At 44.9% G+C, this 27783-nt stretch overlaps 2 protein-coding genes across 6 annotated transcripts in view; one reads left to right on the plus strand and one right to left on the minus strand.

The window, feature by feature from the left end:
- HDGFL3 (HDGF like 3) overlaps window positions 1-2819 on the plus strand; it is a 28237-nt gene extending 25418 nt beyond the window's left edge. Inside the window, exon 7 of the mRNA XM_075575566.1 lies at window positions 28-2819. The gene's annotated coding sequence lies outside the window, so the exon portion shown is untranslated. The remainder of the gene's footprint in view (window positions 1-27) is intronic.
- On the minus strand, window positions 28-27389 carry TM6SF1 (transmembrane 6 superfamily member 1). Of its 5 annotated transcripts, XM_075575563.1 has the most exons (11): window positions 26886-27380; window positions 22837-22940; window positions 19516-19613; window positions 17007-17110; window positions 16352-16434; window positions 15144-15265; window positions 10382-10486; window positions 9524-9616; window positions 7926-8045; window positions 2504-2599; window positions 28-1109 (listed from the first exon to the last, which is right to left on the minus strand). In XM_075575563.1, exons 1-11 carry the CDS (start codon window positions 26975-26977, stop codon window positions 1095-1097), a joined length of 1032 nt encoding a protein of 343 aa, XP_075431678.1. In that variant the 5' UTR covers window positions 26978-27380; the 3' UTR covers window positions 28-1094. The 5 variants fall into 5 exon arrangements, with proteins under 5 accessions (XP_075431678.1, XP_075431677.1, XP_075431679.1 ...); XM_075575562.1 differs by lacking the exon at window positions 28-1109 and having other exon boundaries at window positions 2408-2599; window positions 26886-27389; XM_075575561.1 differs by lacking the exons at window positions 28-1109; window positions 2504-2599 and adding an exon at window positions 3877-4588 and having other exon boundaries at window positions 26886-27375.
- Between the last annotated feature and the right edge of the window lie 394 nt (window positions 27390-27783).

The raw sequence follows: 27783 nt of genomic DNA on the forward strand, positions 1-27783 counted from the left end.
ATATCAATTCACGACTTTTTCTTACAGACCTGACCAAGTCCTGCGTAGTGTGGAAGACATCTGAGGAGGTCCATGGTTTGCGGTGTAGTATTCTTGGATTTGATATGACTCAACGCATATTCATTGTTGCCACCAAGAGATTGTCAGTTTGTATGCATATTATATCACGTTCCTATCTGTTGTGTTTGCTGGCATCAGATATGTGCCCCACACCTAGGGGGCAGCCTTTCATTTCACATTGTTCTGTTGCATGAAGTTGCCCTTTAACCGTGGCTGAAATTATGAGACATTTTCGCAGCCTTTGATGTGTACAAGTTTTTCCAACGCAGAAAACATTTAATAGCCAATCCAAACATGGATGTGTCACAGCTATTTTCATAGAGGATCACTTTAAATTCCCCCCCCACCCCCCCTGAAGTGAAGCCACAGTGAAAGGGTTCAAATAATTAATAACAAGGTGCTGAGGATCCCCATTAGACCAAGCTTTAAATAACTTTCCTGTATGAATCATGTATAAGTCAATATTGTGTAGACCAGGAGTGGCCAACTCCAGCTCCCATGGGCCAGCACCAGATCCGGTTTTAAGGATATCCCTGTTTCAGCACAGTTGGCTCAAGCAAATGAAGCAGGGATATCCTTGTGCCGAAGCAGGGATATCCTTAAAACCAGATCTGTCGGGGACTGGAGTTGACCACTCCTGGTATAGACCAATGACACAAACGTTTAACGGATTTTGGAGTGAAGCATCCAACTCTTCTCGAAGGTCAAGAAAGGCATAAAAATAGGGTTGTAATATCTGGTTACAGTTGTATATGTTCGTAGTTCTTGGCTACATAATTCCTATTGCTTTTTAGTGTTCAATATCCTTAGCCATGCTAGTGTTGCCAGGACTAGCAAAGCGCCGCAGACCTATTCTCTGTGGGCCCGCTAGCACCGGATGGATTCCTGCTACTTCCCTGTTCCCAGTAGTCTGGAAATACGTACAGTAATATGAGGGGTTGGGTGTCCTTTTGGTGTGCAGCATAGGACATTTTTGTTCTGTTATCACCACTCTGTAGGACGGCAGCTAAAATGTGATCTGGGAAGGAAAGTCTTCAAATGTGGTATCTCTACGAAGAAAAGAGACAAAAAAACAGCCGTATTGGTCCCTTATTTTATGTGTGAAAAACAAGGGGAAAATAGGTTATGTTATACTTTTTATTTGGACCAGCAATGGTTTACAGTCTACAAGTTTTCAAACCTCACAGGTAGAGCGAGTTTAGAAATTCAAATCACTTTTTTTTTTTTTTTTGCAATTATTCTTTTTTTTCCTTTTTTGTTTTTTTTTTACAAAATTGGAAAATTCTCAAATATTCAATGTTTTTTGCCCCTTGTTTATTTTTTTTTTCCAGATCTTTTAATATTGTCCGATTTTTTTTTTTTATATTCTTCACAGTTTTCCTGAATTTTGTAATATTTTTATTTTTAGATTTCTTTCAGTTTTTTCCTTCAAATTATTGAATATTTCACCAATTTTAAAATGTTTTTTTTTTGGTATTCTTCAATTTTCAGTCGATATATATTTTCTAGTTTTTTTTTTTATATATATATATATATATATATATATATATATATATATATATATATATATATAACAAATTCAAAGAACTGGTGTCGCTTTTTTTGAACTCATTTGCAAAAACAAATCCCACAAAAGAAATTGAAATTTGGGTGAAAAATTGTCTGCTCCCCCTCTCCCTCCCCCTCCCCACCACATACAATAAAAATATACACAATCAAAAAATGTAACATTCAAATTCAACCAAAATGTATCTGCAAGAGGGAAAAACGGGCCGACCAAAGGGAACTTGGGATTCTAAGCCCGACTAGCTACATTAAAGAATGGGGGTTTCTCCATGCCAATAGAAAGCTATTACTACAGCATAAAGCCGCAGTCACCCCCCTCCCCCCGTTTTTATTTACAGGATGGGAACCTGGGAGCCGAATTGTGTTATTTTCAGCTCTGGGGATAGTAGGAAGCCGCGGCGAATAACCCGCGCTGGAGATTTACACCACCGTTCTGTAATCCCCAGGCACAGATATGGGTAGCATCACGGTTATCCGAAGAACCAGTGGGTCTCCGGAGCTGAAGATATGGGGGTTCAGCTCTAGGGACCTCAAAACCGTCCCCATGCTGCAAAAAAAAAAAAAAAAAAAAAGAGGGGGGCAAAAAAATAAAGGGACAAAACTAGCAGTGGGAAGTGGCGCTTTAAGTACTTTTTCTGTAAAAATCTGATAGGAATTCTACAAACATACTGAATTGTAGATTTAGGAATCCTTAACCCCTCGCTGCCTGGAAGGACTGCATTGCAGGTCTCTCTGGCGGGGGAAGGGTTAGAGAGATAAGGTAGTGTATCTGTTTTTATTATGCTCAAAAATGAATTTAGGCGGAGAAGCATTCCAAAACTTTCTTCCTGTGAACAATACTGTTGCTATAGTGATAATAGATTTTATTTATTTTTACCTCTGCTTTTATGGTGAATACGTTTATTTTGTTTATTTCCTTTTCTGTCCTTGAGTGCATCTTTGCATTTCCAATGTTTTGTAGTTGAAACGCGTACTGTATAAAAAAAAAAAAAACTTTAAAAAAAAAACTTTAAAAAAAAAAACTTTAAAAAAAAAACTTTAAAAAAAAAACTTGTAGTTGCTGTTTTTACAAAAACCAATAGCCAGGATGTGCATCAGAAGTAAGGTTTACGGTTGTAAAGGAGGATACAGGTCACATTGGACGTCATTTACAATGTATGTAACTCAAATAATAAAGAAAAAACTTCTGTAAACATTTGCCTGGCTAATAATTCCAAACCGTATCTGTAATAAAGGTGTTTTATTCTGTTACTTCATTGTGGAAACTGGACGCTTTTAACGCTTTCAACCCTGGCCAGGTCATGTTTTCAGTACACGAATAAGGATACCAACAAAAATATTGTTAGGAATATGTAACAAGTCTTTTTTTAGTGAAAGGATTATAGCAGCAAGTGTGTGTGTGTGTGTATATATATATATGGTGCTCCTGTTATAAATCTGTAAAAATCCTGATTGTGTGCCTAACGAAATGGACACCTTTCAGTTTCAGGCAATCCTTTAGTCAGTGTGACTCAACAGCTACAATGTATCCTGATATTACTAAAGGTAACATTGACTATTGTTACAGATTAGAGCTCAAACTGCTGGGAACATTGGCAACAAATGATCACAAACAGGAAACTGTTACAAAGATCTTGGGGCGGTGGCTAAACCTGCTGTAGAAATCAAAGGATGCTCAGTGTGTTAAAACTCATTAAAAATGGCATTAATAGCTGAATGAATAATAATAATAATAAAAAAGAAGTCACTATAATACTAGACATTTTAATTTAAAAAAACCCAGAAGATTTCAAGTTTTGCCGCTATAAATAGTTTTCGTTTTTTATATACACGTGCACATAAGAAGTCTCCAATGTTGAATTAAAAAGTACCAACACGCTGAAGACAAATAGGCAGTTAACAGGTGTATTGCCGTATTCAACATATTAGTGTATTTGTACTCATGGCAAATATGCAATATTTCTCTCCAACCAAATCTGCAATATTTCTCTCCAACCAAATCTGCAATTTATTGCAAACATAGGTTCAAACGTATCCATTGTATGGCAAGATTACATTTACCACGTGCTGAGTAGAAGATATAAAAAAGTCAAGTGTATAATCTATCTCTATATGTCCTATGCATCTATTTTTACCATTTGCTTAATTCTCAATATGTAACCAAATAGGCAAAATAATTTGTGCGCCTACAGTATAACGATGGGCAGATATAGCTATTAATCAATAGCAGCGTTGGTGGGCCCCAGATTAAATTGAAAACCCAAATTTCTGTTTGAGGTTGTAATGTATTTAATCTCCAGTTTGCATCCAAACACACAGCTTTAAAAAAAAGGGGGCACATTTTATATCATCAAACATGTCAACATGTCCATATTAAAATGGATAAGAAGCAAAAAGGTGACACTGTGCTCATTTGCATGTCATTTCCCAGAATCCCTGGCTGCAGTGGAAGTATTGTATGCCAAAAGATAATGGTGAAAAGCAGGCTGCAGACCTGTCTGAGACATGTGAATGTGCTCACAAGTGGTATTTTTATTTGCGTTACATGAATATATATATATATATATATAAACTCAGAACTTCTTACAAGTGCATACTTTTTTAAGAATTTGAATCTTCACAATAGCCCACTGCTTCCAAATGTTTTCCTTTCAGTGTGGAAAACACTGCTCCATCAGTTGCAGAACAATCCTGAACATTGCAATGTTCCTGTTGCAATGAACGTTCATGAGATGTTTTATCCATCTTGTGGATAACGTGACAGAGCTCTTCATTCTGCTTTGGCTTCTGATTTTGCCTTCATGAAGAACTCTGGCTTATTCACACACCTGTGGGCCAGCAGTTGCGGGACAATCCCGTGCAATACATTTGCAACTAAAAACAACGTTTTCGCCTCCTTTGGAACCCTGTAGATATAAGGAGTCCTGGCATGGAGAGAAGCACCGATATGCGAGAACTGCGCCTGCACAAGGGACACGAAAATACTGTAACTCAATTTCCTTTTAACTGCAGAATATATAGTAGAAGTCACTGTAACAATAGCCAAGGCTATTACTAGAGACAATGAAATAATTACATTGATTACTTTACATATTATTGAGCATCGCACTATTCTCATACACTATTTTAATCTAGTTTAACCAGAGAAAGTGCTTATTATTTTTTTTAATAGGTGACAATTGTTCCTTCTCTACAAATGAACACGATACACAAAGTCAAAACTCCAAAGATTATTTGTCTTCGTTCACCAACGAGGAGCCCTACGATGTTAGTAGAGGCTACTTGCCCAAAAGCATATAACCAGACCTCACGGTTCTTCTCCCCGCAATACAGCTCTTAATTTTGCCGCCAGTGCAAATAAAACTGCACGCTTCCTTCTGCCTCCAAACAGCCCCAGCCCAAGGAATCCTCTCACAGCTGATCGGTGATCATGTGATGACGCAAGCCCCAGCGGCGCATCTACTGGCGGCAAAATGAAGTGCTGTATTGCGGGGAGAATAACCGTGAGGTCTGGTTATATACTTATGGGCTACTAGCCCCTTACTAACATCGTTGGGCTCCTGTACCTTCCGGTTTGGTGAACGAAGACAAAGAATGCACTGTGCTTTTCCCGGATCAGCTCATTCTGGCCTCCCTGCTGTGAATCTGAGGGGCTTAGCTGATGGGTTAATGCGTACACCTTCCAGGATCATCTGTTGTATCTCTGTGTGAGATTGGTGAGATTGTTCCTAGACCCATTTCTCCCTGCAAGTGCTTTCTTTCACCCCCATGGGACTGGTCACATACTGACACTTTTCTATCATTACTCCCAGCCAGGATTCAGCTAGCATGGTGCTACATATTATCCATTAACCTCCACCAGCCTATTGCATTTTTTCCAGCCATTTATTTCCCGTGATCCTTCACTTGGATATCACTTATCCTCCTTCATTGGGTGTTTTTTCAGCAATTGAACAGACATTTCATGTTTTCTTTATATGCATTTTTATACATTGTATTGTATTATATGTTTGTTTCCTCCTATGTCATTTCAATGTCATAGGGACTTTACTTTCCCTGTTTTTTGATTAAACTTGCCCATATTGAAATTTACTATCAGAGGTTTGTGTGTGTGTGTGTATGTATATATATATATATATATATATATATATATATATATATATATATATATATTCATTCATATTCTTGCGTCTTACACTTGGTGCAGAGGCTCCCGCCACCTGAACATGGCAGGTTTATTTGGCGCAAGGAGAGGAGGAAAGCTGCACCAGTTATAAGCTCAACTCCATATTATAATATTGCGCCGACTCCTCCCCTAACTTCCTATAACCACTCCCCAAAACGCTCATGGCGCAAGCACCTTGATACATTGCCGCAGTCAAAAATGGCAGAATTCGTGCCGGTTTAGGCACACTGCGCCAATTTGCGCCAGTTTATCTATATAGCCCCCAAGCGGTTGTAACGTGACAAACACTGAAAGAGTTAGCAACGTGCATGTTTTGAATAAAGTCTGTAAAGAAAGAACCCGTCCCTGTCACATTGTAGCCAAAGCATTGTGCTCGGTGGCTGGAATTCGGTTATATTTGGCTGAGCCGCCCAGAATAGATGAGAGCAGCTGACATGCTGTTACCGGCGCATTATAACCTGGCAGCGTGCGTAGAGACATCTGATTAAGTTAGAAGATAAATAAGTCTCTATCACTGCAGCAGTGAGAAGGATCTGCTACACGTTATACTGCACTGTATACACACGTTAAATGACAAGACAAGCCACCTTAAAAAGGAGCAATTCATGCTTTTTCTTCATTATTGTTTTTTTAACATAGGTTTGAAGCAGGGGGTCTCTGGAACTGAACCCCGTTCATTTCAGCTCCGGGGACCCCCTGCTTCCCGAGATACAGACCTCCCAAAGGGGGCGCCGGCATCTCAGCAAAGTTTAAAGCTCCCGCGTCACCAGTGGCGGATTTAAAGAAATGCCACCTGGAGGCACTTACCTGGCGCCGCCCTCATTCTCCAGCGCTGCGCTGTCCCGTTGCCATGGCAACACGACACAGCGTGATGTCACGTGGCCAGCTGCTCGTGGGCGAACGGCGCTTGCCGCCACCCAAATTCTGTCGTCCCCCAAAATTTTGGACGCCTTCGGCACGGGCCTATCGCGCTTAATGGGAAATTCCGCTACTGCGCGTCACACTGGGGCCAATAGGAAGCCGAACCAGGTGACATAACAGCTTCCTATTGGTCCGCAGGTCGCGGGAGCTTTGAAACTCCGCCATTACCCGAACCCCCGCTAGCTGAACAGAGCAGCTCTCCGAAAGTACTGGGTCCCCGTAGCTGAAATTAGTGGGGTTCAGCTCCGGAGACCCCCTGCTTCAATCCTATGTTAAAATAGTCTGCATGGGTTGCCTCTAAGGTTCCTTGATTTAGAAACCGCCGTTTGATGCACTTTGACACAATCTGTCCTTTTGCACATGGCTTTACGAGGGGCTGTTGCAAAACGTGTGAGGTGTCCGCTTATCAGCTTATTCAGGAAGCATCCGACAACCGGATGTTAAAACGAAAACTGCGTTTGTTTCCATTGTGGTCATATTAAGACAGGCACTGTTAGGAAGCAAAGAGCTGCCCTGACGTGGGAAGATTAGTGATAAACTGTCATTTCAAACATTACCACAGTTACAAAGCTCGGCACGATATTGCATGGGGAAAAAAAACCAAGATAATTTATCAAATCTGCACCAATTAAAATTCTCATTTTGCTGACTCTAGTCAAATGACGAAATTATTTGCTATCTCTGTATATACATGTCTATCAGAGTACATCCGAACCTCTGTACTTTTGGGGGATCACACAACGGCAGAACCTGCCTTAGAAAGTGTGGTTTTGTAGCGATAACACAGGAATGTATCGCTGTTTGTTATCCAGTTTTGCAACATCCTGTTCCCGCTGAATAAAACCATTACACGAGAATAACTAGAGGAAAACTCCTAAAATGACTGAAATTATATTATCTTGTATTGTATGTCTTTATTTGTATAGCGCCATTGATGTACATAGCGCTTCACAGCAGTAATACACGTGGTAATCATATAAATAACAAATAATATAACTAACAGGTCATGGGAACAAGTGCTTCAGACATAAACGTAACATTTAGGAAGAGGAGTCCCTGCTCCGGGGAGCTTACAATCTAATTGTCTAATTATCTTCATTTTTATCAGTATTGCTCTGTAAAATAAATATCATCAATCTGCAGTGTTAGCAACAAATGAAAAAGAACTTGTTTAGTGAACTGTACACCTTACCTGAGCTAATCCACCTGCATGAATTAGCGTTAAGTCTGGCATCCATGTACACCCAGGAACCAGTAGTCCATAGAGAGTGATGACATAGTATGGGACAGAATAGAATATATACACTAACATCTGCAATAAAGAGAAAATGCAATGACTGCCAAAGAACGCTCAGAGATAGGTTTGTACTGAACCCTAAAATACACTGAAAGGACATACATTATTTGCCTACATTTACATTTGGACAAATATATCAAACCATGTTTCATCTGTCTCATTTTACAGATTTTAAATGAAATAAATGAGTTCAATGGTTAGAACCTTATGGGCAGTAGATCAAGGGTAGGCAACTCCACTCCTCAAAGGCTACCAGCAGATCAGGTTTTCAGGATATCCCTGCTTCAGCACAGGCGGCTCATCATGCAAGCACCAATTGTGCATGCGCAGCCGGCCAGAAACTGGGACATTTAGATAGATTTTAGGACACAGGACAAAAAAAACAGGACTGTCCCCCAGCTAAACCAGGACATCTGGTCACCCTATCAACAGGTCAGGTTTTCAGGATATCCCTGCTTCAGCATAGCCACCTGTGCTGACGCAGGGATATCCTGAAAACCTGACCTGTTGGTGGTCCTTGAGCAGGGCTGCCGACGGGTCCGGTGGCTGCAGGGGGCCTGGCTGTCGGAGAGGTCCGGCACGCGCTGACGTCTGAAGCTTGGCGTGGGACAGTGTTAGTGAGGGAGGCCCGCAGCTGGGGAGAGCCGGGACCGGCAGCAACGAGAGGAGCGGCAGCTGGGCCCGGCCAGAAGCCCGAGACCATCCCCAAGGTAGGTAAGCTTGTATTTATTTGGGGGGGGGAGGGAGTGTTATATATATGTGTGTTTTTTTCTTCTATGTATTGCGGGGGGGTTGTATGTATTTGGGGGCTGGGTTTTATTTGTATGTATTCGGGGGTGGGGGGAGTTTGTGTGTATTTGGGGATGGGGGGGTTTGAATATTTTTGGAGAGTGGTTTTTTTGTATGTATTTGGGGTGGGGGGTTTGCATGTTTTTGGGGAGTGGGTTTTTTTTGTATGTATTTGGGGGTGGGGGGGTTTTCTATGTATTTGGGGGTGTTTTGTATGTATTTGGGGGTGGGGGGGTTTTGTATGTATTTGGGGGTGGGGGGGTTTTGTATGTATTTGGGGGTGTTTTTTTGTATGTATTTGGGAGTGGAGGGAGTTTGTATAAATTTGTGTATTTGGGGGGTGGGTTTTTTGTATGTATTTTGTGGGGGGAAGTGTGTGTGTGGGGGGGGGGGGAGGGAACAAGTGTGAGGGATTGAGTGAGAATGGGTTCATTGATGGAGAGAGGGGGTGTAAGAGAGGGTGAGGGGGGTAAGAGTGAGACAGAGGGAAATAGAGGTAGCTTGTGAGGTGTGAAATGCAGGGGGATCGCATGACAACCAACATGGGGGGGGGGGAGCCCGGGGGAGCCCGGGGGGCCCGGTCATAACGCAAGCCCTGGGCCCCGGGAAATCTGTCTGCGGCCAGGCCCTTGAGGACTGGAGTTGCCCACCCCCCGCTGCAGGTGCTGCATGTGAAATGTTAAGTAAATAAAACGTATGTTTACCTGAAGTTTTGGGTAGGCGGCCGGGTCTTTAATATATGGCTCTTGAAGTTGAATATAAAGGCGACAGAGTTCAGCAGGACAATCTAAAGCAATCTATGGGCAAATGCAAAAAATAATATATATATATATTATATATATATATATATATATATATATATATCTTCTAGTTCAATTAAAGCAATAGTAGTCTGTATGGTTACCAACCCCCCCCCCCCCCCCAAAAAAAAATATTCCTGCTTTATACACTCACAAATAATATCACTTATCCATGAGAAAAATCAGACTACAGAACAGAAACCTAGAAATTGGTGGCAGATACGTGTCACTTGGCTCGCCTAATCTGCCCAATTTGCTATCTATTGTACAACGCCACACCCTACCACAGCCTTTGTTTTTTTCATGTGTCTATCCCAAGCGTATTCCCTCAGTGTACAAGCCCCTACCATCTCCAACCGGGAATCCCCGCAATGAATCCGCCATCGTTCCCATGCGCTTCTTCCTAATTCCCCTGAACAGCCCACCCTCCAGTTTCAGAACAGGACCTCTTGTTCCGTCTGCAAGGGCCACCAACAGGTCAGGTTTTCAGGATATCCCTGCTTCCGCACAGGTGGCTCAATCAGTGGCTCAGTCTAAGACTGAGCCACCTGTGCAGAAGCAGGGATATCCCTAATACCTGGCCTGTTGGTGGCCCCTGGGGACTGGACTTAGCCACTGATGTACATCATCATGAATGTTGTATGTTCTGCCAGTCCCGTTCTGCAGGTCCTACATGGATTAGTGCAGAAATATGTAACCAGCATCACTAATAAAGCGAAACACCCAGAGCTTAAGCCCCTCTGCATTTTCTGTGCTACTCACCAGGCCTCTGAATATACAAAACGCAATTGCTACAATGAGGTATACGGCCAACAGCAAGTCGAATGGTCTTCTTAATATACCTTTTTGTTGAATGGTTTGCACCACCTACAGAACAAGCGATAAAGAGAGATGTTGGTATTCTGCTATGAAAAAGAAAATCCAGCAAACCCCACCGAATGACATCATTCCTGCTTTGTGTAACCCGAAAGGTTACCCGTCTCGTTTCTGAACACAAGAGGGCTGCACTAAAAAAGGACCTGAAATTTGCCTGGGAAAGGGTTCTTGGCCTTTTTCCTTTTTTATTATGTCCCTGGCAAATTGCTAGGAGTGAAGAAAAAAAATACCCGTGAGCCAGACAGTTCAAAATACTTCCCGACTAGGGTTGCCAGGTGTCCAGTATAGAACCGGACTGTCCTGTATTTGGACACTCTGTCCAGTGGAAAAAATGAGAGATAATACTGGACATGTGTGTGTCCAGTATTACCTCTCGGGTCCTTCATCCCGATTGGCTGCTGTTGGGTAACGCAGCCAATCAGGAGGAGGTGTCAGGAGCCTGGGGGTGGGGCCAAGGAGAGGAGGAAACTGCATGGAGCGGATAGAGGTGTGAGGGGTGTGTGGGTGTGTCTCGAGCGTGTCGCACCTTTCATCATTATGTCCATTATTTCTGGAGAAACTCCCTGGCAACCCTATTGGCGACCCCAGGATAATCATCATTTATTTAGACTATAAATATCTCACTGAAAAACCTAACCGTATTAAAAGGATGTGCTGCCTTTCCGTCCTTTGTATGGGCATGCCAGCCAGCTCCAATGGCTCTCACGCGGATGTTTGTACCGCAACCGGTTTTTGTTGAGAAATAAACAGTACTTTATTGTAGTAACAGATGAGAAGGTCGCCTAAGGCTTCTAAGATAAGAATTGCCTTTTTGCAGAACACAGTTGATCAAACATTCGTATTAGCATGATAGAGTTTAAGGTATTAGCATGATAGAGTTTAAGGTATTAGCATGATAGAGTTTAAGGTATTAGCATGATAGAGTTTAAGGTATTAGCATGATAGAGTTTAAGGTATTAGCATGATAGAGTTTAAGGTATTAGCATGATAGAGTTTAAGGTATTAGCATGATAGAGTTTAAGGTATTAGCATGATAGAGTTTAAGGTATTAGCATGATAGAGTTTAAGGTATTAGCATGATAGAGTTTAAGGTATTAGCATGATAGAGTTTAAGGTATTAGCATGATAGAGTTTAAGGTATTAGCATGATAGAGTTTAAGGTATTAGCATGATAGAGTTTAAGGTATTAGCATGATAGAGTTTAAGGTATTAGCATGATAGAGTTTAAGGTATTAGCATGATAGAGTTTAAGGTATTAGCATGATAGAGTTTAAGGTAAGAGGTACGAGCTTTTACTTTGTCCAAAGATAAAAATACTGTAGTTCTGCAAAACAAGAACTGCACCTGAAAATGAAATTGCTGCACCGTGCAGAACTTGTGTAAGCCCCTCGCTGCCCTCCCTGCCCCTCGCTGCCCTCCCTGCCCCTCGCTGCCCTCGCTGCCCCTCGCTGCCCTCCCTGCCCCTCGCTGCCCTCCCTGCCCTCCCTGCCCCTCGCTGCCCTCCCTGCCCCTCGCTGCCCTCCCTGCCCTCGCTGCCCCTCCCTGCCCTCCCTGCCCCACGCTGCCCTCGCTGCCCTCCCTGCCCTCGCTGCCCCTCCCTGCCCTCGCTGCCCTCGCTGCCCCTCCCTGCCCTCGCTGCCCCTCCCTGCCCTCGCTGCCCCTCCCTGCCCTCGCTGCCCCTCCCTGCCCTCGCTGCCCCTCCCTGCCCCTCCCTGCCCTCGCTGCCCCTCCCTGCCCTCGCTGCCCCTCCCTGCCCTCGCTGCCCCTCCCTGCCCTCGCTGCCCCTCCCTGCCCCTCCATGCCCTCGCTGCCCCTCCCTGCCCTCGCTGCCCTCGCTGCCCCTCCCTGCCCTCGCTGCCCCTCCCTGCCCTCGCTGCCCCTCCCTGCCCTCGCTGCCCCTCCCTGCCCTCGCTGCCCCTCCCTGCCCTCGCTGCCCTCGCTGCCCCTCCCTGCCCTCGCTGCCCTCGCTGCCCTCGCTGCCCCTCCCTGCCCTCGCTGCCCCTCCCTGCCCTCGCTGCCCTTCCCTGCCCTCGCTGCCCTCGCTGCCCCTCCCTGCCCTCGCTGCCCCATCTTGGCATTACCGTACAGTACCTAGGAATCCTTGTATGTACTGTATATCTTTATTTATATAGCGCCATCCCTGTACACCGCGCTTTGCAGCAATAACACATGGCACATAATAGGAATACGCGCTTCATACATAAAAGTAACATTAGGAAAAGCAGTCCCTGCTCCAAAGAGCTTACAATCTAAGTGGTAAGTAGGGAGACCTCAGAGACAGTAGGGGTTATGGTAAGTGTGTCTGCAAGGGGTCAAGGTCAATGCATATAAAATGGGTTTTGTCCTTATTGTTACATAAATCAGGGGTCCCCTGGGCAGAAATAAGGGTTTCTTATAAGTAGGAACCTATGGGGTGTGGGGAGGGGTGTGTGGGGAGTGGGGAGGGGGGAGGTGTGTGTGGGGAGGGGGGACGGGTGTGGGGAGGTGGGAGGGTGTGCGGGGAGGGGGGAGGGGTGTGCGGGGAGGGGGGAGGGGTGTGTGGGGAGGGGGAGGGGTCTGTGGGGAGGGGGCAGGGGAGGGGTGTGTGGGGAGGGGGAGGGGTGTGTGGGAAAGGGGGAGGGGTGTGTGGGGAGGGGGGAGGGGTGTGTGGGGAGGGGGGAGGGGGTTCTTAGCTCCTTAATGGTCAGAGGAATCATTAACACATTGTTTCAAATTGCAGGTCCCTATAACAGCACAGAGGTCAAAATACAGCACACAGACTCTTGCTGTACAGTATATGGATCAAACACACAGATACCCAGCAAGCTCGCAGAACCCCCCCAAAATTAACACACAAAAATATATATCTATATCTATATAATCGAAAATCATGTTTGTGAGTGTCTGGAGACCATTTGCTTGGTCCGTCGGTCCGCCCGCCCTCCCACGGCTCTCATTGGCCGGTGTGTCTGCCCCCCCCCCCCTGTGTCCCGCCCCCCTACGGCTCTCATTGGCCCCCCAGAACACACTCTCTCCTGCTCTCTCCTGCTCTCTCCTCCCACAGGCCGCTCCCTTCCCCGGCGCTCTCACCCTCCCCAAGCGCTCTCACCCTCCCCGGCACTCTCACCTCCCTGGCACTCTCACCTCCCCACGGCTCTCACATCCCTCCGACTCTCAGCCTCCCCACGGCTCTCACCCTCCCTACGGCTCTCACCCTCCCCATGGCTCTCACCTCCCATAGGCCACTCCCTCCCCCCGGCTCTCTCCCTCACCCGGCGCTCTCCCTCACCCGGCGCTCTCCCTCACACACACCGCCCCCTTCCCCGGCGCTCTCACCCTTCCGTGGCGAACTCACCCTTCCCCGGCGAACTCACCCTTCCCCGGCGCTCTCTCCCTCACCCGGTGCTCTCTCCCTCACCCGGTGCTCTCTCCCTCACCCGGCGCTCTCTCCCTCACCCGGCGCTCCCCCTCACCCGGCGCTCTCCCTCACCCGGCGCTCTCACCCTTCCCCGGCGCTCCCCCCCCCCCTCACACACACAGCGCACGCTATCTGCGGCTCTCCCCTCACATAGGCCGCTCCCCCAGCTCCCCATTCCCGAGAGCGCTCCTCCGGCTCTCTCCACCTCTCCCGTGAAAGGCACAGCACCTCCTCACCGGAGCGTCTCAGCCTCGCCGGGGGTCACGGACACCGCTGAGGAGCCCGAGGTGGAGGAGGAGGGCGGCCGGTACCCGGAGGAAGAGGAGGAGCGCGGCCGTGTGCAAGGGGAGTAAACGCAGGGGAATGGGTTATTCACCCCCCCCCTGCCCTTTGCCCCCTGCCCTCCCTCCCCCTGCCAATTGCCCCCCCTCCCCCTGCCCTTTGCCCCCTGCCCTCCCTCCCCCTGCCAATTGCCCCCCCTCCCCCTGCCCTTTGCCCCTGCCCTCCCTCCCCTTGCCCTCTACCCTCCCTCCCCTAGCCCCCTTCCCTCCCTCCCCCTGCCCTTTGCCCCCCCCCCTGCCCTTCTACGCCCCTTGCCCCCCCCCCCCCCCGCCCTTCTACACCCCTTGGCCCCCCCCCCCCACGCCCCTTGGCCCCTCCGGCCTTCCACGCCCCTTGGCCCCCCCCACCCTTCCACGCCCCTTCCCCTTCCCCCGGCCTTCCACGGTCTGACCCCCCCCCTTCCACTCCATGCCCCCTGCCCTTCCACGCCCGGGCAATGCCGGGTATATCAGATAGTATATATATATATGTCAGTATACGGGTCGTAAGACTTCCCCTCCCTGCTAAGTGAATGAGCCTAAACAAATTCCGTAAGGGTGAGCCCCCAGTCTTCACTGTGGCACGCACGCCCAGCGGGGGGGGCGGCGCGTGCACAGCGCTACACCGCGATCGGCGGTCTGACTGCAGCCTAACCCTCTCCAACTCAGCAATTTCGACCTGCAACCCCACCCAGCCTCTCGCTGAACAATTTCGCCCCATACCTCCCCCCTGCTCAACAGCTCTGCCCGGCCCCCCCATCAATGCCTGAATTCTGGGAATGCTGATGGCGGACACAATGCGTGATTCCCATTCTACTGCTCTCTAAATATCTCTGAGACAAAAGATGTCAAATGTTAAAAAAAAAAAGAGATTGCGATGAATACAGGTAATGTGTCAAAACGTAATAATGATAAAATCCAAACAAATTACCTTAAAATGTGCCTTATAAAGGACTGAAGGTTGCTTGTAGATCCTGAATCCAGCCCATAGTGGAAGGCAAATGTATGGTAAGCTTAAGAGAAATGTGGGACAAATCTGTGTTCCATACTTTCCTGTTACAAAAAGCAGGATTATTTTGATACATTTTTAAATAGCACAGTTAGAAAAAAACAAAGAACAGGCAAAGTACACTATCATTAATTAGAATATCTATATTTAGATATAATTGCATCATATCTTGCTAATGATCCCATACTTGTTTGTACAATCCTACTGTACCTCTGACCACCACTACGGTTATTGCCATGTCTCTCCAGTGTTTTGAATGGTCAATGTTTGACCAGAAGCAGGTAGTGTGAACGTACTGTTCAACCGCTAACCAAGGCGTGACCAAAACCAGGCAATTAGACATGGCTAGCCCTTCGGATCCTAGAATATCTTGCAACCTTTGTTAATCTCATTTTCATGTCATTACCCAGAATCCCCGGCTGCAGATAGTTGAACCATTGTATGCCAAGAGATAATGGGGAAAGGCAGGATTGTGCGCCTGTGCGAGGCATGTAAATGGGCTCACAAGTGGTATTTTTATTTAATCATCCAAGATCCAGAACATAAATATTATAATAAAGACCAATAAGAATTATTATTTATTAAAATTGTGCCAACATATATCCACAGGGTAGTTCAATGGGATGTGAAGACAAAAGCAGTAGATAAGGATTGCCCAAGGAATGTATAATCTAATTAAAACATATTTAGCCTACAGTATAATATCAACATTCCACCCAGAACCTTGCAATTAATGCCCTTTCTGTGTTAATGTCCTTCCTAGAGGGTAGGGGTTGGACAGGACAGGGGTTGGACAGGACAGTCACAGGACCAATAATTCTTGGGAATCCGTGGATTACAGCAGGTCAGGTTCTCAGGATATCCCAGCTTCAGCACAGGTGGCTCAATCAGTTCCTGCTTCAGCACAAGTGACTCAATAAGAGGCTCAGTCTTTGACTGAGTTTCTGATTGAGCCACCTGTGCTGAAGCAGCGATATCCTGAAAAACAAACCTGTTGGGGGGGAGGAGGGGGCGTTGAGGACTGGAGTTAAGTACGCCTGGGTTACAGGATTCAACACTACACCCTTGGCTGTAATATGTGATACAATGAACAGAAATAAAAAAGTAATAAATGTATTTGTCCTACTTACCCACAATATTTCCAGGAACAAAAACAAGTATGCTCATTACAATTGACCCAACCCAATAAAGGCCAATGGTTCTGTAGTTTTGGCTGTGAACAGAAACAATACATGCAAAACATTGCTGAATTAGCTTTTGGAAAAACAAAATGGCTCTCTCCCTAATGCAATGAAGGAGCCATCGTGTCCGAACTGGTTGTCTATTTTAAGGTTCTAGATTTGTAGATTTTTGGGGGGAAAATATAGACCGAAGTTCAGCTGTAATGATTTGTAAAAGCAGACCAAGGCATAACTTGCAAACTAATCCCATTAAAAAAAACCTAAATAAACCGCTATCTGAAAGCTATCTGAAAGCTAAAAACAAAAAACCCAACCAAATGTATTAAAAATAAAAATTCAATTAGAGCACTTTTTCTCTGTTTTCTTTTTAAAATCTTATGTTTTAACAAATAGCTCTTTCTTTCTTCAAGCAACAAACACCCTACTATGTTTTTTACTGTACCTTAATTGGGACAGAGGGATTCTGGGAGTAAGATCAAACTCCATTGTCCCGGGAACAATTCAAAAACACGAATGGCCACCTCAGTGAAAATAACGTGTAAGCAGGTGGGAGAAAAGAAAGAAGAAAAAAAAGTGTGCAAAGTTCACCATGAAATTAACTCACTCCCATGCAATTGCAGCCACCATCAACAGGTACATCAGGTAATGAGCAGTGCCATCCCAGTAACAGATCATGTGCCCGTACGCTGTATTCAGGTAAGGTTCCCTCTAAGGAAAAAAAAGTATATTTTGATGTTAGGATAATAGTGCTACATTGTGCTGCCCAATCAGAAGGCCCCTGCACTGGAGACGTGTTCCACTAATGTTCTAAGTATATCGCGTTTACCACCAACATTTGGTTCTAAGAGTCTACTGTAGGTGTGGCCAACGCCAGTCCCCAAGGACCACCAACAGGTCAGGTTTTAAGGATATCCCTGCTTCAGGACAGGTGGATCCATCAGTGGCTCAGTCGGAGACTGATCCACCTGTGCTGAAGCAGGGGTATCTTTACAACCTGACCTGTTGGTGGTCCTTCAGGTCTGTCTTCCAATAACGTTACATAATGTCTGGGCGTTAGTCCGATCCGGACCCTGAAATAAAGTGTCTTTAACACCAGTTAAGGGAGGATCATGCTCAACGGTGGCCTGCACGGATGCAGACCCTGCAGCCGTCCTATTGGGCTGTTAATGCGCCCCAACTAACGCAATGGCAAGCCCCAGAGATGCCCTTAATGCGCTTAAGTCAAACGCATATGATTTGCATGTAATTATAGCAGCGTTATCGTTAACGCAATGATGGAGAAAACATCACTGAACACTATGTTATTGGGCTTTGCAGATATATGGTTAGATTAAGGTCACGTTAAAACACCTACTGAAGCTTTGCAGGGTGGGTGAGTGGGGGTGGGTGGGAAATCAAGGACCAAGTGTTCAGTTTAAATAGCAACTAACAAACAAACACAGAGCGATAGTCACAAAGTGACCAGCACACCTGAGTAATTCTGGCCCATTCCAATTCATGGTCTGTAAGGTGTCTGGGGTCGTACCATCTACACCCTGCCTGACCCCTGCCTTTCCTTTATAATTTAGGATAGCATTATGTCTATGCTGAGCATTTTTGAAGTAGTAAATGTGGCCCTAAATGTTTTAATTCCATTCCCCCAAAACAGCGCAAACCTGTTTCTTCATTGCCAAGAACACCACCAAATTTACCTACGGCCCATGTTTACTACGTGGTGTTAAGCCAAGGGTGCTCAACTCCGGTCCTCAAGACCCCGCTAACAGGTCAGGTTTTTAAGGATATCCCTGCTTCAGCACAGATGGCTCAATCAGTGGCTCGGTCAAAAACTGAGCCTCTGATTGAGCCACCTGTGCTGAAGCAGGGACTGATTGAGCCACCTGTGCTGGTGTAGGGATATCCTGAAAACCTGACCTGTTAGGTGGGGCTTGTGGACTGGGGTTGAGAACCCTTGTGCTAAGCCATAAAACATCTTCTGGTTCTGGAAATGGTATCTTATGAAATAGTTCGTCTTAGTAAACATGGGCTTAAGCCTCTATATTCATTACTAAGAATTATAGGCTAAAGCAGTAAAATTCAGGGCATTATTGAAATTTCTGCCCTTTGATTGGTTAAAATTTAGGGCATTATCCAATCAGTAATGCCCGGAATTTTAGCTGCTTGCAAAGTGTTGATTTCAATTTGATTATTTCCAGCCAACCAGCTTTCAGCTGAGACAGGGCAGGGGATTGGTCTAAAAGTAGGAACAGCTCTAAGACAGGGCAGGGGATTGGTTAAGAAGGATCAGTCACGGGTTGACTCCTCCCCCTTGCTCCGTGAACTGAGCAGATTCAGTTGAATTGGTGGGGTGGGGGAGAGAGTCTGCAAAGCAAGTGAGTGTCTGTCTGCAGTTTGTTTCTGGCTGTAGTTTCTGTGTGTGTGTGTGTGTGTGTGTGTGTGTGTGTGTGTGTGTGTGTGTGTGTGTGTGTGTGTGTGTGTGTGTGTGTGTGTCAGTGTAGCAGTAGTTTGTGTGTGTAGAGGTGCTGTGTTGTGTGGTGTGTAGAGGTGCTGTGTTGTGTGTGTAGAGCTCCAGTGTGTGTATGTATGTGTGCTTGTGTGTGTAGAGTTGCTGTGTGTAGAGGTGCTGTGTTGTGTGTGTAGAGCTCCAGTGTGTGTATGTATGTGTGCTTGTGTGTGTAGAGTTGCTGTGTGTAGAGGTGCTGTGTTGTGTGTGTTTTGTGTGTAGCAGCAGTTTGTGTGTGTGTAGATCTGTTGTGTTGTGTGTTGAGCTGCTGTGTGTGTGTGTGTGTGTGTGTGTGTGTGTGTGTGTGTGTGTGTGTGTGTACACAGAGGGGGCAGGCAGTGTGTGGATATAGATATCTGCAGTGTAAGAGTATATAGAGGTGGATTCAGATATTTACCATTTTATTTTAATAACAAAATCTATATAACTATACAAAAGTGGCTATTATTTATGAAAAAAATCTACATTTAGCCTACAATAGTAATAATCCCCTCAGAACAGGGCATTATTGGCCAGTAATGCCCTGTTCTGAGGAGATTATTACTTAAGTAGAACATTGCCGTTTACAACAGGACATGCTGAATGTGGCTATGACTTGTCTTAATGTCGTTACCTCTTTTAGATAAAAGGTCATAAATCCATCAATAATGCCATCCTGCTCAAGTCCGATAATAAGGTCCACCACGCTGGTGAAAGCAAATACAGCATAGACTACAAGAGAAGAAAGAAGGAATACTCAGGTGTGATACAAAGTCATTCTGTAACACTCTCATGCGCTGCGCTTCGCCACGCGCTTCTGGCCCCTGCAGCACTGAAGGCGTTAATATCATTGTGCATTCAGCCCTGAAGAGCTGAAACACGAGAGGTTTCTCAGTGTTATTCTGTAGAGACGAGCGAACTCGTGAAAAGGCTTCCCTAATTCCTCTTACAGTTTTGCAATATTTCCGGCGAAACACATTGCTCAAAAAATGTGAGCAATTGTGCCAGAATTTCACCTCCCTTTTCAGAACATTGCAGTATAGAACAGGTCACGTGGCCAACTTTTAATGATTGGCCAGCTATTTGTTAGGGGGGGGGGGGTGCTAGCACCATGAGTACTACTCACATATACTCCCACAACACACAATTCCTTACCTAGCACTATTTATTTATTTATAAAAATGTTTTGCCAGGAAGTAATACATTGAGAGTTACCTCTCGTTTTCAGGTATGTCCTGGGCATAAAGTTAAGACAAATAATACATGGTTACAAATACAGTTACATAAGTGAACAGTGTTATTATACATTATATACAAGACATTGCATGCACAGTTAAAGAAAATATATATTATAGGCGTATGTAACAGTGACAGACCAGATTAAAATGTGAGACAGCTTTTCGTTTTGAGGGAACTTAAACTGGTGGATGTGGGAGTCTCCGGTAGGTTGTTCCAGTTTTGGGGTACACGGTAAGAGGAGGAGCGGCCGGATACTTTGTTGAGCCTTGGGACCATGAACAGTCTTTTGGAGTCTTATCTCAGATGATAGGTGCTGCATGTGGTAGGGGTGAGGAGATTGTTCAGATAGATGGGTAGCTTACCCAGAAAGTATTTGAAGGCAAGACAGGAAAGGTGAACTTTGCGCCTAGACTCAAGTGATGACCAATCTAGTTCTTTGAGCATTTCGCAGTGATGTCTGTTGTACTTGCACTGGAGAACAAAACGGCATATTGAATTGTAGAGGGTGTCAAGTTTGCCAAGGTGGGTTTGGGGTGCCGAGCCGTATACTAGGTCTCTATAGTCAATAATTGGCATTAGCATCTGTTGTGCGATACCCTTTCTGACCAGCAGACTTAGGGGGGATTTGTTCCTGTAAAGTACACCTAGTTTGGCATAGGTTTTGGATGTCATGGTATCAATGTGCATCCCGAATGTTAAGTGGGAGTCAAACCATATGTCCAGGTATTTAAAACTAGTAAAAGGAGTTAGGGTGGTGTTAGCATTGGTTCTGATCTGGAGCTCAGTCACTGGAAGCTTAAAAAACTTAGTCTTGGTCCCAATTACCATTGTTACAGTCGTGTCAGTGTTTTAAAACTGTTTGTTTTGGGAAATTCAGTTTTTGAGTCTCAAAAATGTGTTCAAGGTCGGAGAGGCTATGGCTGTGTGCATATAGGATTGTGTCATCTGCATACATTTGTATTGAAGCTTCCTTACAAGCTGTTGGAAGATCATTGATGAACACTGAGAAGAAGAGTAGGGGCCCCAGAACAGAGCCTTGCGGGACACCACAGGTGATATCCAAGGGGTTGGAGTTAGAGCCTGAGGTGGACACATGTTGGGATCTACCTGATAGGTAGGACTGAAACCAGTTTAAAGCATGCTTCCCTGTTCCAGAGCTCTGGAGTTTGTTACGCAGGATAGCATGATCAACAGTATCAAAAGCCTTTGCAAAATCTAGGAATATTGCACCAGTGAGTTGTCCCCGTTCCATTCCACACTGGATTTCATTGCAAACTTTTAGCAGGGTAGTTACGGTGGAGTATTTGGGGCAGAAGCCAGATTGGAATTGGCTAGGGAAGAGAGATTGACCTGAGATTGGTTTGAGGCAGTTGTTGTCCCCACTTTTGAAGATTGGGACAACTCTGGCAGTTTTCCAGGTCTTGGGGATATGGCATGCAGACAGGATAGAGTTGACTATGGAAGCAATTGGTTTGGCAATGGCTGGGGCACCAAGTCTTAGGAACTTAGATTGTAGTAAATCAGGTCCTCATTGGCTGCTTAGTTTTAATTTGAGGAGCGCTTGTGTAATCTCCTCTTCGGATACTGGGCCAAATTGAAAATTGTGGGCAGTGTTGGGAGGGGGTGGGGCTATATGGGTACTCCTAGGATGAGATTCATGTTTGTGGTTTGGGTTGCGTTTCGCTAATAAGTTAGTAGCACACCCCACAAAATAATAATTGAATGCATTTGCAATGTCAGTGGGGTTTGTCAGAGTAATATCCCCCTTAGTGATATTACTTGGTTGTTGATGGTTAGAAGGCTGGAATATATTGTTGATAACCTTCTAGAAGTTAGCTGGGTTTGATGTATTCTGGAAGAGATTGTCAGAGTAATATTTTGCTTTTGTATGCCTATATGCTAGTACATTGTCCTTTATTCATCCACAAGCAGGAGCCTACACCTCATATTTACACCACTACTCCTTTACATCACTTTTGCACAACATAGATGTTTAACTTATTATCAAGACATACCCATAATTTTCAGTGGCGACTTCAACATTAACTTTAATTCGGAAGAAGCTGCGCCGCTCGTCACGTTAATGAGACAAAAATGTCATTTACATCTGAACCCCAATCCCCTCGCTGCAACCACAACATTGTACATCTGACCCCCAATCCCCTCGCTGCAACCACAACATTGTGCATGTGAACCCCAATCCCCTCACTGCAACCACAACATTGTACATCTGAACCCCAATCCCCTCACTGCAACCACAACATTGGAATCCACAATTGATGCAGTCTTTCAACGCCATCTACATACTTTAGAATCTCTCATTGATGTCTCTTACTTTAGTTATCATAAGTCAATTCTATCATGTATCACACATGATGCAATGCTCATTTCCCCTCACACTTGAATAACATTGACTATATTGCAAATAAATTGTGCCTCTATCAGAACCGTTTCCATGCCGTGACTACTTCACTGACAAAACACCCAGAAGTTTCACTTACATGATCATCGCGGGTGCTTGCCACACACTTCCTCTTTTTCTATAACTGCCACTCACAGGCATTGGGGCAAGGATAATGTTTTCAGAAAGAAAGTAGCAAAATGATTCACTTATCCGTTAAATAATCAAGGCGTCTCCCTGACATACAAAGAGGCACGTTCAGTATACATCCAGTACCATATACTAACGTAAGTGAATAACACTGCCAATACTTACCATAAAACAAAGGGTCTTTTGGGGGTTTCTGAATGACCAGCAGACGGGACAGTACGGCTATTAAGGTTATAACCAAAGCGCCAGCAGTGGCAATGGCCCATGAACTAAAAAACAGAAACACACTGAATAATCAGTATATTAACAGGCCTATTTATTAACTGGTGTATACATATCAGAGAATGTTGGCTGCAAAAAAACACAGTAGGTGCTTGTCAGAGACAGGTGCAGAGGTACAACCAGGGGAGACATATTTGGGGAAAATAAACCGTGGCTTTTATTCAGCCCGTAGCTTTAAGCAATACAGTTTAAGGAAGCAAACAAACAAACAGCCATCCTATTCCTTTGCAACTCGCTTTCCCAGTCCCTATCTGCAGGGCTGGGAGGATAGGCCTCTTGACAACCTATGACCCCAAATCCAAAGAGGTACCTGTAAGCAGGGGGCTCTTTATGTCAGTCTTTGGGTTGGTGTCCATTGCGGGGCCACCCTCTAGCAGGATCCGGGGTCCGCTATGCCCTGGAACAGGGATCTGGTTCCTGGGGATCTTACTGGCAGTACAGTCCTTCTGTGCTCAAGACCACTTGTTCCTGGGAATCTCTTCTGGAAACACAGTCCCTCTGTGCTGAAGAGATCTCCCCTGCAGTTCAAGCAGGAGTCTTTTCTACCTGCCTGATGAGCCAGGTGGAGACTGGTTAATTGTCTGTAGCTGCAATTAACCAGCTCCCTGCTGGATTCCTCAGACCGACACAGGCTTTCTGCTGAAGCCTTTTTAAACAGGGGCTAGAGCCCTATCACAGTGCCGTATATAAAATATTACTTGCTGCTTTACAGTCATGGGTGTTATGTTCTTGCATTTATCTCATTACAATATAATATAAGCCGCTCATGTGTGCAGGAAGAGCTGACCCATTTCAGAATTGAATACATAACACAATAGAAGAGCTCTTATTATTTCTATGCATCTGCAGCCGCACGTAGTTATCTCCACCTAGAGAAAATGTAGCGTAAAATGGCACAATAATGTTAAGTAACTCTAAGCCTGGAGTGCGTTTTCTGGGTGTTAATGATCCCCTGACTTCTTCCCCACACTAAGCTGTTTCAGTTGCAGATTGGCTGTGGGGGCACTGTTTGTGGGCGGTGGGAACCAGCAGCATTAATTATGGCGTGAACCAATGTTGAGCTTTTGTGTCTGTTGTCTAAACCAGTGGTTCCCAGGTCTACTATATACACCCGCAGCCACATCAAATGACCGGCGGATCTGCAAACCCTCATGGAAAAATATACGTAACCTATGAATTGAGCATTTACCAGCTACCCCACAATATGGTTTGCTGGGACAATTCCCGAGGAGACATTTGAGGACTGTAGAGAAACCATAGTAGACTCACGTGGTTGAAAGAGTATTATACAATCTCAGTTAGAGATGGGCGAATCTGTCAAAATGAGTTTCCCGGATTTTCTCGCATTTTCCGCCCAAAATGCCAATTTGGTCGGTTTTGACCCACACGGATTTATCAAAATCCACCATTGGATACAATCCGTTGGCGGGTTGCAGAAGCCGCGGAGTGTATTGGTAATAATTTAAAAAAATCCGCAAGTCGCCCTTTTTCAGATTGATCAGCGGAAATAACGGATCAAAGGAACCGTCCGGTTCGGCTCAAAATCTAGAGAAAAATTGCCCCTCTCTAACCTCAGTATTGTTTTGTATAGAGAAAGTTACTTTTCAGAGGCGGTCCTGTCCAGCTTCATCAAGAAACATGCGCCATGTAACTCTCGATACTGTATATACAATATGAATTTTTCATATAGTGCTGGAAATACACTGCACTAGGGTTTCGCAAGCACAGAGAGTCCCTTAGGCAGATGTGAGCCAGACTACATTGATACCAGATGAAAATGCCGCTTTTTAGAAACCAAATCCTAGAAAAATTACCAAGTACGTTTTTCTTGAAGAATAAAAATTAGTTTCCATTGTTATCCAAACATGACTGTGTTACTCTGAGTTGCAGACGTTTTTTATTACATGTCAAATATACAATAGGTTTAGGTGATCCTCTGTAACACAATAATTAGGAGATCATCTTGAACACAATAATTTAAATAGCTAATTTCTGGTGAGCTCACAATTAGCAGGATAATTCAGACGAACTTAAAATGCCACGCTCAATAGCTCTCCTTTTTGACACTTATATACATATATATTTTGTTGGGGCTCAGGGCTTCCCAAAAAGAGCTTGCTGGGGTTTTGTGTGTTTTGTTAACTTAAAATGGAATGAACTTTTGTAACAAGACACAGTAAATAGCCTTGATAACTTATAGTTTCAGGAATCATTCCAAATGTGACCTCAATAATTCCACTAGCTGAACTGAAAGGAGGGTGTTGCATCTAAATGAGGATGTTCGAAGTGTCTGAATGTCAAAATAAATGTCAAACCAGAAACATGTTCTTAAAATGGATCGTTAATAAGCATTAGGCACCACAAAGGTCCATTCTACAGCTGAGCTTATTCAGAAGAGACACTTGAGACCTTGAAAGCTCATAGTGTATGTCACGTGGATGAAGTAATGTCATGTTATTATTGTACAGGCATTCTTTAAGGAACTGTATGGCTGTTGAAGCGATTAGAAGTTTGTACCATGTTACCCAGCAGAATTAAGCTGTTTGCCGCAGATCTGGTGTTATTGATTCAGTGTACTTTGCCTGAAGTGGCAAGAATGGTTTTAAAGGCGGATTCTACCTGTGGATCAGAACCTCAGCTACAGTGTGAACTCATTGCACAAGGTTTAACATGTATTATTTTCATTATGGACCATGTTTCCTAAGCAGTGCTACCCTCCATGCTGGGAGGCACCTTAATGCCAATTCAACCCAAATAAGTTGTAAGGAGCCATACAGGAAGGCGTCTGTATGGTGTCTTGTGGAGTAGCACTGCTTAGCAAATATAGTCCATTATCCTGATTCCTTCTGGTGGTATCTAGTAGTTATTCTACTGACTATGTTCAGCGGTGGAAGGAAGAAAACCTCACCTAGCTGAGTGGTGAGAGGTAACAATCAATTTGCTTTTAAAACTCTAGTCACAAAACACGCCAAGGATATGTATTTTTACATTCACTGCAGGTTGTAATACCTTTAAGTATCACACTTGAAGAAGAGACCTCTGAGGTTTTGGAAGCTCTGTACACTATCATGTTTTTAACTTTGAACTCATTAACGTTTTAAAGTAAAAAAATGGTAAATTTATGAACTTACACCTATTATTTGTTGGTGTTAAGACTAAGAGTTATTTTTAAAAAGTGACGTGCCACCATCAAGTATGTGCCTACCAACTACCAACTCAAGCCCTTGGTCTTCTCTTGCCAAACTGTTTACATAGCAAATAAGTACACAGACTGATTCTACATATGACCAACACATTGTACCCATCTCCTATTCCACACGGGTGGCCAACTCCAGTCCTCAAGGGCCACCACCAGGTTAGGTTTGAAGGATATCCCTGATTCAGCCACCTGTGCTGAAGCAGGGATATCCCTAATACCTGGCCTGTTGGTGGCCCCCTGAGGACTAGGGTTGGCCACCCATTTCCTATTGTGTAGAGGTCATTGGTGTCAAGAACTGCCAATAAATATATGCCCCATGAACTAAGATAGATTCCTCTCTGCTACCGATTCCATAATACATGTGACTCCCTTGTCCCTCCCTTTAACACCTTGATTACTGGAGCAAGCTGCTGGCGTTAACCCCATTCACTGCCAGCCTTGCCAACAACAAGCAGCATTAATCAAACTAAATGATGTGAAGAGAAGGAGCAGTGAGTAAAGACACTGACTGGCACTGAGTGTGAAGCAGTCAATGGTTCAATTCCCAGTGTCGGCTCCTTGTGACCTTGGGTAAGTCATTTTATCTCCCTGTGCCTCAGGCACAAAACAAACAGATTGTAATCTCTACAGGGCGGGGACTGTGTCTGCAAAATGTCTCTGTAAAGTGCTACGTAAAAACTAGCAGCGCTATACAAGAACATGCTATTATTATTATGCATCTGTTTCCACTTACCTATTAGCAGCAGACAGGGCGTTGAAGAGGTAAGTCACAGGGATGGCTGTGAGAGACAAAACAAACACTCCTGTAGCAGCCGGTGCACTCATTGTTAGAAGAGGTCTGGCTTCTGCTTTAAAAGATCCTCAGCATCTCTTTGGTTCATAACCAGGGGGCAGCTTGGGATGTGGGGGGGTCTCTGCCACTAATGTAGCAGCTGCTAAGTGGCACTGCAAGAACGGTGCATGGTAAAAGTGTGTGTGAACTCTCCCAAACTCTAAGCAACTACCTTCCCTGATCCAATGCCTGCTGCCCTGTGCACACCGGGGTGTGATAATGTGAGCTGGGTATGGCTGCACACACCCGAGCCTCCCCTGGTTCCTGCAGGGACACCACTGACAGCTGTTTTAGGGACTAAGCTGCTATTCTTGCAGAGAGTGCCAGGCTCCAGCTAATGCCAATACAACAGATCCATTGTGCTGTGACTTCCCTTGATTGAATAAGCTGGGAGCCAATCAGTAGCTGAGACAAAGGACACCGTGCACTTGTGGGCAGAGCTTCACCTTTAAATGGGTTGAAATGTGCCATGAATAGCATGGTGTTTATTTATTTATTATTTATTAAAAAATGTGTTACCAGGAAGTAATACAATGAGAGTTACTTCTTGTTTTCACGTATGTCCTGGGAACAGAGTTATAACAATAGCTGGTTATGTAACTGTGTTTCCCCCGCCCGATGGGAGATTTTGCCATTACAGCGTGTGTGCTGCATGCTACCTGTTGGTAAGCCGGAGGGCTGAGTCGTCCGCCGATGTTTGTGGGGACACAGGACAGGCTTCTGGGGTACATACCCGACAGTGATCTCTAGTGGTACAGCGCCTCCATCTGCCGCAGGCTCCAGGTGTATGGAGGCGATC

This window comes from Ascaphus truei, chromosome 18 (assembly GCF_040206685.1).
Source record: "Ascaphus truei isolate aAscTru1 chromosome 18, aAscTru1.hap1, whole genome shotgun sequence".
In the NCBI taxonomy this organism is placed as follows: Eukaryota; Metazoa; Chordata; class Amphibia; order Anura; family Ascaphidae; genus Ascaphus; species Ascaphus truei.

Bases quoted from the DNA above. Each gene is read 5' to 3' on its own strand.
- TM6SF1 (XM_075575561.1), bottom strand. From the start codon at position 26,977: ATGAGTGCACCGGCTGCTACAGGAGTGTTTGTTTTGTCTCTCACAGCC. The intron at 8,046-9,523 runs GTAAACATACGT...TCTTTATTGCAG, and splicing joins CCGCCTACCCAAAACTTCAG to ATGTTAGTGTATATATTCTA. The intron at 4,589-7,925 runs GTAAGGTGTACA...TCCCTTGTGCAG, and splicing joins ATGCAGGTGGATTAGCTCAG to GCGCAGTTCTCGCATATCGG.